The sequence below is a fragment of the Passer montanus genome, unplaced genomic scaffold (assembly GCF_014805655.1).
Source record: "Passer montanus isolate IOZ18808 unplaced genomic scaffold, ASM1480565v1 scaffold82, whole genome shotgun sequence".
Classification (NCBI taxonomy): Eukaryota; Metazoa; Chordata; class Aves; order Passeriformes; family Passeridae; genus Passer; species Passer montanus.
This window is the reverse complement of record NW_024373479.1, coordinates 749,637-762,306: the sequence shown is the minus strand read 5'-3', so window position 1 is coordinate 762,306 and position 12,670 is coordinate 749,637. Positions and strand designations below refer to the sequence as shown.

The following is a 12,670-nucleotide window of genomic DNA, read 5'->3' as shown; positions in this document are numbered from 1 at the left end:
TTAATGTAGGCTGTTATTATTTATTGAGCTTGTGAACCTCTAATTCAGTCTGGTTTTTGATGGACAGGATCTTTCTTCTGTGCATGTGTGTCCCTTGGTAGATTTCTACAGATGATGTTGGGTCATGCCCAGTGAAAGTTGGATAAGATACTTCAATTACTTATTTTTTCATTAATACTAAGACCTGTCCCAGCCTCAAAAGTGGTCATGCTTTTCCATGAAGACACTTTTTTCCACCCTCTGAGGTGCAGCCAGACAGCAGAAGGAGCCTGTATCTGTAGCCATGGCAGCCACTAATTTATTGCTCCATATGGCTGGTGTGGCAGCAGCTGCTCTGGTTTAAGAAGGTCAGGACTTTGGGGCATTTAAGAAACAAAACAACACCCCAACTATAAAACCTTCTTCAGTGGTTTTGTACAGTAATAGTAGGGTTCTCCCTAGGCATAAGGAGAGCCAAGGGGGTTATGTATTTATAACTTTTATAGCTGTAGTTTGAATCAAAGCCATTATTTCAGCGGGAAATAAGTTTTTGTGATGGTTTTACTTTTTTCCAGTGTCGTGGGTAGTGTTTCAGGAAGCAGGTAGTATGGAGGGGCAGTGGGCTGAGCCATTCCACCCAGGTGAGGAGATCCACCCTTGGATCTGGCCTGCAGCAGGTGCTGACCATCCGTGGCAGGAGCAGGATCCACCCCACTGCTTTTGGATGCATTTTATACTGTGCTGAGAGAGAAACTATATTGTCAGATCAGATGACAGTGAGGAAGTGAAGATGTGCACCTTGTGAGTGGCTCTCGTGGAACAGAAATACACCTTTAATTTCAGTTTGGGTCTGAATCCCTTGCTGCTGAGAAATGGTATGGAAGGGCTCTTGGATGTAGCACTAAAGTTTTTGCAAATAGGCTTTTCATAAACGTGAATCTTTTTATTTTCATTAGGGGACCATTTTAATTAAAATGAAACTGGAATGTTTACTCTGCTTCCTGTAGCTGTGATTGTTTTCTTCACTGTGTGAGCACATGTATAATTTGCTCTAAAAGAAATGTCAGCAGTTTCTGATTACCTTGTGAGTCTTACTCAACAGCTTGATTTTAATTGGGGGGAGGAAATATTTTCAGGGTGCTCCAGGGAGGTCTGATGTCTTTGGGTAGCAGGAGGGAAAAGGTGCTATCTTTGGTACAATGTTAATTGCAATAATCATGGCTGTGAATTTAAAATAAAAGTCTTCCATTTCTTACCAATGTTGGGTGTTTTTCAGTCATGTCAGTGAAACACAACCTGTTTTGTAATTAGAATCCTTCAGCTATGCAGCCTTTTGGCTTTGCTGCATCCATATGTTTATAAGCATCTAAACAGGGTGATTTTTTTGGAAAACAGTGGTTGAAAGTAAGTAGGTACTCTCAAATCTCAGGAATTAAGGAAGAAATTGTTTTGCTAGGAAGGAGTGTGAGGCAATGGCACAGGCCCAGAGAGGTGGTGGATTCCCTGACCCTGGACACATCCAGGGTCAGGTTGGACAGGCTCTGAGCAACCTGCTCAGGTTGAAGGTATCCCTGCTCTTTGCAGCAGGTTGGACTTGACAGCGTTTAAAGGTGGAAACTCTACAATTGGGGTTAGATAATGGAAAGAGAAGGCTGAGCACATAGGGAGGAGTGTGGCCATGTCTTCAAATATAATCTCTCTGAGCCCAGAGGTCGACCAGGATTTGTAAGTAATAGATATTTATGTAGGACAAGTGAATATCTTTCTTGAATTTTTTTGTAATTATATAATATGAAAAGAAGTATCTGTAGCAGAATAATGTGTTCTGGATTCTTCAGTGGCACTGCTCCTGAAACATTCCCTTAGCTTATTTTTGTTTTGATCTGCTAGGAGGAAGCACCTTCAGTTAATTGAGTTGCTGAAATGCCTTTTGGGTCCTGCAAAGCATTTCAGAGATGACCAGTTTTTGAACCTTTCTGGAGCTTAGCTAATACCTTGTATTTTAATATTGTCTCCACCATCAGAGATAATGATCTGAGTCTCCCCTGCTCATTCTCTGGGGTTTTGTTTCCTCTTGCTGATTATTTGAAATAAATAAATAAGTAGGAAAACAACGAGTTTCTGTGTGTTAACAAGGAGGAATGACTAAGAGAAAAATGAGAGTAAAATACTGCTTATCATAAAAGACTGTATCTCTGGAGGCATAAATTGGTATTCATTAAGTTGTTTGCCTAGACTTCGTTAAAAGACGTGCTTGAGGAGCTGTCTGAGCAGTGTTTCTGTAGAAAGCAAGTCATCCTCTTCGTGACTAGATCCATCTAGATGAGCAGGAGAGACCAGAAAGTAACACTAAATGATGGATTGAGAGCAGCCTTCTTGGCAGTAAGGAAACAACAGACTATGAAATGTTTTTCAGAAGTAATAATATTTAACACTTAGCTGTAAAGTTATACTGATCCAGCTCTTCTCCTCCAAATACTCAGCTCTCTTTCACATCTGATGCAGAGTTTTTAGAAATGTTTATGTTCAATTTCTGTCATTTCTCATTCAAGGTATTCAGGATCCCTGTGGGGTTTTTTTGAAGATTTCTGTAGCTGGATGTTAAATTCTTGCCTGTGAGGATTATGGTATCCTGCATGCATAATCTTACTGGTATCCTCTATGCATCACCAGATGCAGAGAAGCAGTTGCAGACCAGTGCTGGGTAATCAGAGCATGGCCCAGTCTTGCCACGTCTGCATTCTTCCAAAAATCGGTGTTCTTTTGATTTTTGTAAAATGTGACAAAACACAGCTATTTCAAAGACCTTGGGCAGAAGCTGGGGCTGCAGTTTGAGATGAGGTTTAGCTACTGTGCTGGCATCTTTTATTATTACCTTGATCTGGGACAGACGCTTCCAAGGGAATGTGTGTGTTAATTATCGTGGCATTTGTGGCTCTCTGCTCTTTATCTCGAATCATTAAAAAAGTAATTGCACAACATAACACTAGCAAAGTGCTTTCACTGTTTGGAGAATGAATACTCTGTGTCAAACTCTTGTGCAACTTTTCTGGTGTTCAGCATTTTTTCTTTCTTTCTTTGCAGATTAAGACCCTTGATTTCAACCCAGTTTGCTAAGAAGGCTGCCACTGAGGAGGTATGAAAAGTCCAGCACTTCTTCTGGTGCAACAGGTTGACTTTGGAAATTCCCACAAGCTATTTTCAGCCTGGCTCTGGTCATGTGGTAGATAAGGGTAAAAGAAATGAGTCTTGTTTGTCTGACCAGGCCAGGGATTGGTTACTGTGAACACTGCAAAGCTGAGATTGGCTGTTTTCTAACCCAGACTTGCCTTACTTATCCATCCAGAACATTAGCACAGCCTCATGATGCTTCATTGGACAGCAAAAAAGAGAAACCCCCCTGCAAGCATCTAAAAAGGTCCGTGTCAAATAAATGGTCAGGGGGAGTTGGAGAGGGCAGAGCTCGTGCGTGTTTCTCAGCACTGGGACTGTCCTCACAGAGAAGAAGGACTTTGCAAACTCCACTTTTGTACAGCCAGAGCTGACCCCAGGGATGGGCTGGGCTTCTGTCAGAGACCAGTGTGGAAAGAGCTTACCCTATACAGCCTGGCTTTGTTCTCTTATACTCTTTGTATACTCCTTGCTTTGTTTAGTTTGAAAATGTAATGTGTGCTGGTAAGTGGCCACTGGCAGGAGCCCTCCTTGGGTGGCTTTGTGCACCTCCCAAAGGGACCATGATTATTTTCACATCATTATTATTTTCAGTGAAACCAGATAACGATGATGGCTGCTTTCTTTCACTTTCTTTCACAGTGCTTTAATTTCACACTGTACAGAGTGTTCACAGGCATTTTCTATACAACAAACTGTCTACTGCATATCTAGAAATTCAGTATGCCAAAGGTATTTGTCCCTCTTGCCTGTGAACGTGTGAGACTGACATCCTTCTGAAAGTGAACCAGTTCCCTTGGGTAGTTTAACACCTTTGACAATTGCCCATCCATACATAAAGCTAAGTGCCAAACTCCAGTCCAGGATGTCTGGAAGTGAATTCAGGAAGTTCTATTTAAAGGTGTTGTTTGACTGCCTTATTTTTAACATGACTAAAAGTCATTGATTTTCAGAAACAGTTTGATATCCTGCCTAGGGAAATACATTTTCACTTCTTATTCTATGCTCATTAGAAAACTCTGCACATTTTTAGAAGTACAGCAGTCTGGAAGTGGACATGATAATTAGAAGAAGGTCACATTTTAATTAGCATGGTGCAATTTAAAAAAAAAATGCTCAATTGTAGCTCCTTTATATTCACCCACTTTTTCAGAGCAGATGGATACTTTTAAACATATAAATTGATGTGTATTATGATGCTGATTTGTTTCAAACTCTTGTGTCTATTTCTGCTATACCAAGATGGACTCAATTTGATCACTCTGGAGGCAAAAGCAATGGTAGGAAATATAAACTGGAGGGAAGTTCCTCTAAATAATATGATTAATTTGAGCATTAAAAAATAATGAAAACCTGTCTTTGACTGATCAGAATATCTAAATACTTGATTTTCTATTAAAATTAATGGGTGTCTTTTGCCCTATTAATGAGCTATTGGAGAAAACCCTGAGGTGACTTTGAAAAACTCAAGCAGATTCTTTAGGTTGACTGTCATGGTGTATGACAAGTTCAGGAAAAGCTTTGATGTTTGAATAATTAGACTATCAACTTTCTGGTACAGGGATTTTCTCTTATGGTGTATCTCTGAAGTGCCTGGAGTTGCAGGGATCCTGGGAGATACTGCATCCCAAGTAAATACATTTATAAATAAATAAATAAAAATAAACTACAGCATTTTATCAGAGCTTGCTGCCTATGGAAGTGGAGAACATGTTGCAGTACATGGTTGTGTACTGTAATTTAAAACCTAGAGCACTGTGGCACTTTTCTCATGGTATGGACCAGAGGAGTTGGGGTTTTTTGGGCCATTCATTTTTAGAAGCACTTCACCACTGGTCTTCCAAGGAAGTGGTCCCAGTCTTTTCCATCTTTCTTACTAGGGAAAGTAGATGACTTGGTGCTGGTAACAGCTGACTGGTGGCAGGTACTGTCAATATTCCCTTCTCAGAGTTCTTTACATGACAACCCAGCATTCATGGTTAATCTTTAAGGTTCTTCCAATTGCTATTAATTGGCTGGTTTTGTGTGCCATGGGCTCTGATGTATGAACCCCCAGCAGTCCAAGAACAGAATGGGTGTGGAAAGTACCCTATTACAGAGCTGATGCAAGTAAAGCTCCTGTGATGTTTCTTCCCTGGATGAGAGAAGGAGGTGGAGCTCCAGACTGAGCACACCATGAAAATGAGAAGAGCAGAGCCTGGGCTGTGCTGGCACAGGCTTTGTTGCAGCTTCCTGCCCTGTTCCCAGAACTCTCCTTAGTGAACCAAAGACAGCATTACCTACTCCAAATTCACCTCTGTTCTCTTGTGGTGTTGCCCTTTCCCTCCCTCCCTCCATGCTGTGTCCTGCCTAACCTTGGAGCAGCTGGGGAGGACCACGTACAGAACAGGTCCCATCCATGATTGATTCCCAAGTTAGTGTTTGGAGATCATTATTCTGCTGAATTCCATAGGTAGTGGTACAGGTGCCAGTGTGTATTATCAACTGAGTGCTCTGCCATCACATTAAGTGCTGTCTGCAGAGTGCTATTTGTTCCACAGCTCATTGCGCCGCCAAATAAATCCAACCAGAGCTGTCAAAACTAATACATGTTGGGCTTTTTCTGATCTGAAGGGTACATTTTTGCTATCATTAAATTGTCAATAGCGTTGTTATTTTGTAATAGGCCTGATGTGAGTTGAGCACACCGTGGGAGAGGTTTGTAAGTTTTCCCACAGAGCTCTACTGAGGAGCCTTCGCTCCCAAATTTCTCCTGCCCTTGTGCTTGCCAGAGAATCCTTGTTCTGCTGCTACCATTACAGGATATTTCAGTTGTCTGGTTCTGGACTAAGTGAAAACTGGGTGGTTTTGCCTGACTTTAATTCGTACTTCCATTAGGACAGCTGAACCTGTAGCAGTGGACATGAGCTTCCATCTCTCCTGTCCCTATTGTTTGGAAGCTGCTAAAGTTCTGTACAAATATTGGACCAAAAGAACAGCTGCACAGCTGCTCTACTGTTCTCTCTTCTTTTATGCAGGTTACCTTTCCAAATGCACAGGCTGAAGCCTCTAATGTAGAAAAACCAGCAGCTGTGCTTGTGGAGAGTGGCCCAGTAGCTTACAACCCTGATGAAGAGGTGGAAGAGGAAGAGGTAGAAGATGATGAAGATCACTGCATGAGCGCCTTGCAGTTAATGGGAGGAAATGGTGAGCTGGGGTTACCATCTCTGGTGCTGTGGGCCTTGTTCTTGGAGGGATGGGGACACAGGGTTCCCCTGTTTGTCCCAGAGCTCCTGCTGCCTTTTCAGCATTGCCCCTTCCCGTGGGAAGCCTGGAATCACCCTTGTCTGAAACCTGACCTTGGAGACTCCTCCTGAGAAAACTTTGTATCTCGAGCTTTAAGCTAAGAGAGCTTCTCAAGAACAAACTGAAGTGTGAGGTGTTTTCGAGCATTGGGTTTATTAAGGTGGATCTGAGGAGTTAGGGGTCAGTAACCCCTCCATTAGCAGTGCCTGGGGTGCCCTGAGCCTCCCCTCCCTTCTCCTGTGCCTCCTCTGTGGAGGCTGCAGTGATGTCCAGGCTGCCCATGAGCCCTGGGGATGTGTCTGTCCAGCTCAAAACACAAGAAATCATCACACTCTGTTTCTGGGGAAGGTGTTAGGAGGAAGCAGTAGTTCCCCAAGTGCAGGAATGGCATTGTTGGTGCATGTATGGTACACAGATGTGTGCTAATTTCTTTGGGTTACCCAGCAAAGCCACTGGTTTAATTAGATTTCTTTGCTGGCAGGAAAAGGCAGTCTCCTCTCCACTGTGGTTTTTCCTAGCTGGACACATCCACATTTATCCTTTATTAAAAACTTCCCTTTAGAAGTTAAGCTTTGAAAATACACAGAATTATTTTTAAAATGGGAACTGCTAATTATGGGTTGCGAAGACTCAAGATGAGAATAAGTTTCCCACTGAAATGTTATTTACTGCAAAAATCTTTCCATCACTATTCATTTAGCTTTTTAGACAATATGTATACATTTCACAAAAGTGTCTGTTGCTTTTAAATTGATTTCTCTGCTGGAAAATAATTGCTGAACTGTAGGAAAAACAGTTTGTTGCCTGCATTTATTATTAGAATAACGTTCCCAAGAAAAGGCATCCATGTGGGGGAGGGTGGGTCTATGTTTATTAATAAACCCCCCACAAAAATAGAATAAAGGTCAGTGAGTGTTTTTTTCTTTGTAAATGTTACTAATTTTGAACCATTCTGAGAACATTCCACTACTCCCTGTCTGGTCTGGACAACAGCTGAAAAATTAGAGTTAAAAAATAAAAAGGAAAAGGAAAGTAGTATTCCCAGAATTCGAATGCAGGTGTACAGAGCTGCTCAGCACAGCAAATAACTCTTTCCTAGCTGCTTTCTCTGTGGATTTTAGACCTGCCTGCCTGCAATAACTACATGAATTACAGATGGTGAACTTCACCCATTCTACACAAATCATTATAGATTACACTTAATTCTGCTTCTGAGCATTTGCTTGTCTCTTTGGGTGAGATGTTGCCCTGTATTGGATTTGGAATATGAAATTTAACTTTCCTCAGTGCTCAAATGCAATAATTATCCATAGGTTCATCTACACAGCAGAAAATATCTGTCAGTGCATTCAGAAGCACACAGAAGAGAAATTGGTGCATTAGAAACATACAGCCTTGCCTTCTGACACACAGCACACAGTCTTTGCACTCAGCATTGTTTAAGAAAACAAAACTGGATTAAAAAAATCTGGGCAAAAATTTTAAGTCTAGAAGTAAGAAGATAAGGGAGATCTGAGTCAGATGCAACGGTCAGGATTCATTCCATGACTCTTTTGATGTTGATGGGAACTCTGAGCTATCTCTGAGCCCTTGCAATTTCAGCTCATAAATCCATGAATAATATAAACAAACCAGCTTTTTCCTTGGTGCCTATATCTAGTGAAAAACGTGCCTACTTGTAAATGTAATGCTGCTGCTTATCAGCCACTGTGGGCCAAGTCACTTGTGACAATCAGGCTTGATCACCTTAACCTCTAAATTAAAGCAAGTATTTCACATATACATGTGCCAAGTATTCCTAAATGAGGGTCTAGTGACAAGTAAGAAGAGATATTTACACATACATGCTTAAAAATAATTTTATTTCATTGAGGGAAGTACATGCAAGAACTTACTTAGGCCTAAGAAAATAGATTATTTTTTAAATGCTTGCCTAAGGCCAAACTTATTCTGTAGTTATATAGCAAGAAAACAACCTTAATGAAGCAATACTTCTGTTGTGTCTTCCATCTACCCAGAATATTTGCATTTTTATATGCCCTTGTCTTTGTGTGTTTCAGATTATGGCTGTGATATGGATGAAGATGATGGCTATTAGCTCCATTTACTTCCAGGGGACATGGACTGTGTCTTGTTCTCAGCAAATCTTCAGTCTTCAAGCTGTATGAATAGTGAAAGAAGCTGTCTATGGTCAGCAAATGTAATCGAACAATCCTTACTTTTCTAAAGTGAATTCAAGGTTGGCATTGGGTCTGGTCAGTTTACATTGACCCATAACCCAGCAATAACCAGTTTGGATTCCTACTTGAATTTATTTTTATTTTGGTGGATCATAGTTGGAGAATTAAATTAATGAGAGTAATGTTTCCAGAGAGCAAAAGGAAAGAGACAAAACAGACTGTGCATGAAGCCTGTGTGGCTGAAAGCAGCACATCTCTTATTTATGTGACTGCTTTTAGGCATACTGCTGGAAGGGAGCAGGTTGAAGGACAGGGCCTGTTGATTATTTGAGTACAGGAACATTAGTCAGTCTCATCATGCTACAGCTGACAGAAGGAAATGTTTCCAACCTGGATCGTGAATGCGACCATGTTATTGTATATGAGTTCCCTTACCCAACCCTGTCAAAAGTTATATATTTGCAGAGCAGTACTGGCTTTCTGAAACAGAGTAAATACTTCTTTATATTAGTAAATTCATAGATTTCTTAAAATATCTGACAGTAGAAGGCAATGAAGAATTGTCTTCCACTGTGAGTCCGGTGTGGTTTTTGTGGAAGGAGGGAGAACACCTGGGCTGGGTAGGAAGTGCAGGGAGCAAGGAGGCAAAGATGCTGAGCTCATGAGCTGTTGCTGGGCATCCTTAGGGAAAGCCAGGTCTACTTTAGCCTGGTGTTGCTGCAGGAGAGTTACTCTGGCCATCTCTGTGGAGCTGCTCTTGCCTGACTTAGTTAGAGTGAAGGTCTGCTCCCAAGAGCTGCTGGTCTCTAAAACCAGTTGAAAGAAAGAGAAAGCTGAGCTTTTTAATAAATAAGCTAGCATCTGCTTTGACTGAATTTAATTTAATGTAATTTGCTTAGCATTCACTGGGTAAATTAAAGGTCACCATGCAGCAGCCTGACTTTCATAGCTCAAATCCCATCCTTGAACAGTCGTTGCTATGTGAATAAAGCTGGAGCTCCAGCTCTGTGTGCCCCAAAATGTCAGCAGGCAGGTCCTCTGTCACAGATAGATCAGTTCTGGCAGTGCCAGAAGAGCAGGGGTCCCACCCTGGTGCCTCTGAGCTGCCTTCCCCTGGCACTGCTGGGCCCGAGGCTCTGGGCTCCGTGGGAAATGCACTGCACTCTGGATCACACTCTTGATGTCTGCAGCTGATGTTTCCATCTCTCTCCCTTATCTGGTGACAATCATGAAAACTGTAGTGCTGCAGGCTTCTCTTAACACCAGGGAAAGATGGATATTTATCTTAACAGCACAGTTTCTGTTCAGCTGTGTCTCCAGGTCGGGTCTTCCTTTTTCCCTTTTTTGAGGAGCGCTCGTTACTAAAGCACCATCCATCCTCCTGCTACAGAGATTGGATCGTGGCAGGAAGAGAAGCTGCTTCAGGATGCTCTGCCAGACAGGGTGATAATGGTGCTCACATCTGAGGTCATCACCAAAGAGGGGAAGGGGCACACAGCCTTCCATACTTCCATTCTTCTCTGTCCCTCTTGGTAGCTTGCATAAGATGGATCGTGCAAGAGTGAGTGCCTTTTTTAGGAGCAGACTTGATACTATTTGGCTGGTAAATATGGCTTGGTGGGTTGTATCTGTGAGGAATTGTTGAGCCCTGTATAGCAGTATTTCTGTAATGACTTCTTAGAAGCAGAATTTGGTAACAAAATTGGTGTGGTAAGGCTACTGGAAAGAATAGCTCTTCTGAACCAGATTCCAGTTACTTAGTTTACAGCACTTAAGTGGAAAGAAGAGATTCCTTATAATTCTTAGGAGAAAAGCTGGCATTTTCACTGAAAAGCTATAGATTTTTTTTCTGACATTTTATAAATACTGCACAGAAACTGATACTGAGGAGATAAACCTTTCTACCTCTCTTTTATCTACACCATAAAATAGAAGTATGCTATAAGCAGACAGTTTTCTAAAAAGTGGTTTGTTTTATCAAAGTTTGTGCTCTGCAAGTCTTTGAGACCGTTGAGTTTGATTGTTTGGGTTTGAATTAATCTTCCATAGCACTGCTACAAATATACTCTCAGTATGTTCTCAAGGCTTGGGTTTTATTCCAAGGTACACAGTATTCTCTATGCAGGAAATAAACATGCATAAATAAACATGTGTATGACTCATGTAGGTCGAGTGCTTTTCTCAAATGCAAGATGTTGGCTCTTAAAGAAACTGCTAAGATGGGCTAAGATGGATTTTGCTGAGGGTCTTTCCTCCAGTCTCCTGCTTTGTGCCCCCAAAGGATACCAATCCTGCTGCCAGGGTGGTGGTGTTGTGTGTGAGAGCTGAGAGCCCACCCAAATAACTGCAGCTAGGAAATTTGAATTTCAGTAGTACATTGTGTTGCTGAGAACATTGTTTTGTGCGCTGCAAGTAGAGGGCTGCAGTTTTTGAATGCTCTCATATGATTTGATTAGGAAAGGCCATCAGGCAATCTGCTGGAAGAGCAAGGGAAAAAAAAAATAAAAGACCTACAATTCCATAGCATCTCAGTATTGCTGGTGAAGTTAATGGCATGGCTTCTGTACAGGATTCCTAAAGAAAGAATATTGGCTAGGCAGACTTCACTCTGAGCTTCTTAAGCTGTAGTGGTTATGTACATTTTTAATTTATTGGTGACTTACCGGGATTTTTGTAACGTTCATTCCTTCTTCATTTAACAAAGCTCAGGAAATGTAAACAGATTTGAACATGCTAGTTTCTGTTTTTATAGCTAGTCATTAAAATGTAAAAAGATTAACACTGCATTAACTCTGTTTACTACTGTTGGTATATCTGGACAATTTTGTTGTGTATACATAAGCCCGAATTCACTTGGAGTAATTTGGATCCTGCTTTTCTCAGGATTCTGATTATGATGTAAAGAGCTTATAAGGCTTCAACATTTGTTATTCTTAGATCATCTTCCTTGAAGCCACACAAGCTGTGTATCATTGGGTTTGTTGCAGAAAGTGACTCTTGCTGCAAGTCACTTTGCTTGACAGGAAAAATTCTCCAGCTGTTGCATCCAGCTTGTCTGCCATGCAGCCTTTTAACACTCTGGTACTGTGGGAGTGAAAAAAGAAATAAGGAAAATAATGGGCTTCTTCACTGTGCTGAGTGCATTTTCAGTGTCTTAATCATCTGTGACATTTCTTTAAAATCAGTGTGTTCAGTACAGCAACTTTTAAATGGTGCCAGACAGTCTTGTCTTGAGGGTTAAACATGTTCATCAAAAAAGTCCTTGCCATCCTGATGACTTGTTTGTGTTCTTTGGATTGCATTGAAACCCCAGTTGCAGATGTGTACAGTTAGAGTTTGCCTAATAAATGTTCTGTTTCTTATTTTTGTGTTGAATCCTTGTATTCAGTTCAGTTAGTGCCAAGAAAATGAAACCTTTTTGATGTATGCATATGTACCATCCTTCCACAACCATGAGTCATGTTAACCTTTTTTACTGTAATATATTTGCTGTAAATAAAAAATAAAACCTTTACGTAGCCCATCTGTTACTGTGATGCTCTCCTGATGATTTCTGATTTTTCTTAGTTCTTAAAAATGTTCAGTTTTGATTGCTGCGTGATTGGTTGGTCATGGCCAAAATTTGTTATTTAGAGCTTTCTTTTGTCTCTAAAAGGGAAGACACAGCAATCAGGCAAGTGTTTTTTACAATATACTGTTCCACTGATAGGTGTAGATACTTTCTGTAAAGTACATAACATTAACGAGGCTTTTCCACTAAGCTGTATAATTAACTGACTGTGGGAACAATATATGGTGTGTGTGTTTAGTGGAACTGTTCCAGTGCTTGTTTTTGAAAGTTGTATCTTGATAAATAAGGTGTGTGCTGACTTAAAAATCGTGTTCTTTTATCAACATCTGGCAGTCACAGTTTGGAGACAAAAATCCACATCTGCCCTTTGTGCAGATGGGTGTTTGATCCTTTTTGTTTTTGCTGGAAAAAGAGGTACTACTGGATCCTCAGGAGTGTCTCCTGCAAAGTTTTAGCCTATAAAAGGATGATTAACAGTGGATTT

The 12,670-nt window shown here is 41.0% G+C and overlaps 1 protein-coding gene across 1 annotated transcript in view; it reads left to right on the top strand.

Annotated features, from left to right (window-relative positions):
* Positions 1-12,138, top strand: part of BRF1 (BRF1 RNA polymerase III transcription initiation factor subunit) — a 171,797-nt gene extending 159,659 nt beyond the window's left edge. The window contains exons 16-18 of the mRNA XM_039732995.1: positions 3,064-3,115; positions 6,168-6,336; positions 8,496-12,138. Coding sequence (XP_039588929.1) covers positions 3,064-3,115; positions 6,168-6,336; positions 8,496-8,533 — 259 coding nt within the window. The 3' untranslated portion in view covers positions 8,534-12,138. The remainder of the gene's footprint in view (positions 1-3,063; positions 3,116-6,167; positions 6,337-8,495) is intronic.
* The last annotated feature ends 532 nt before the right edge of the window (positions 12,139-12,670 follow it).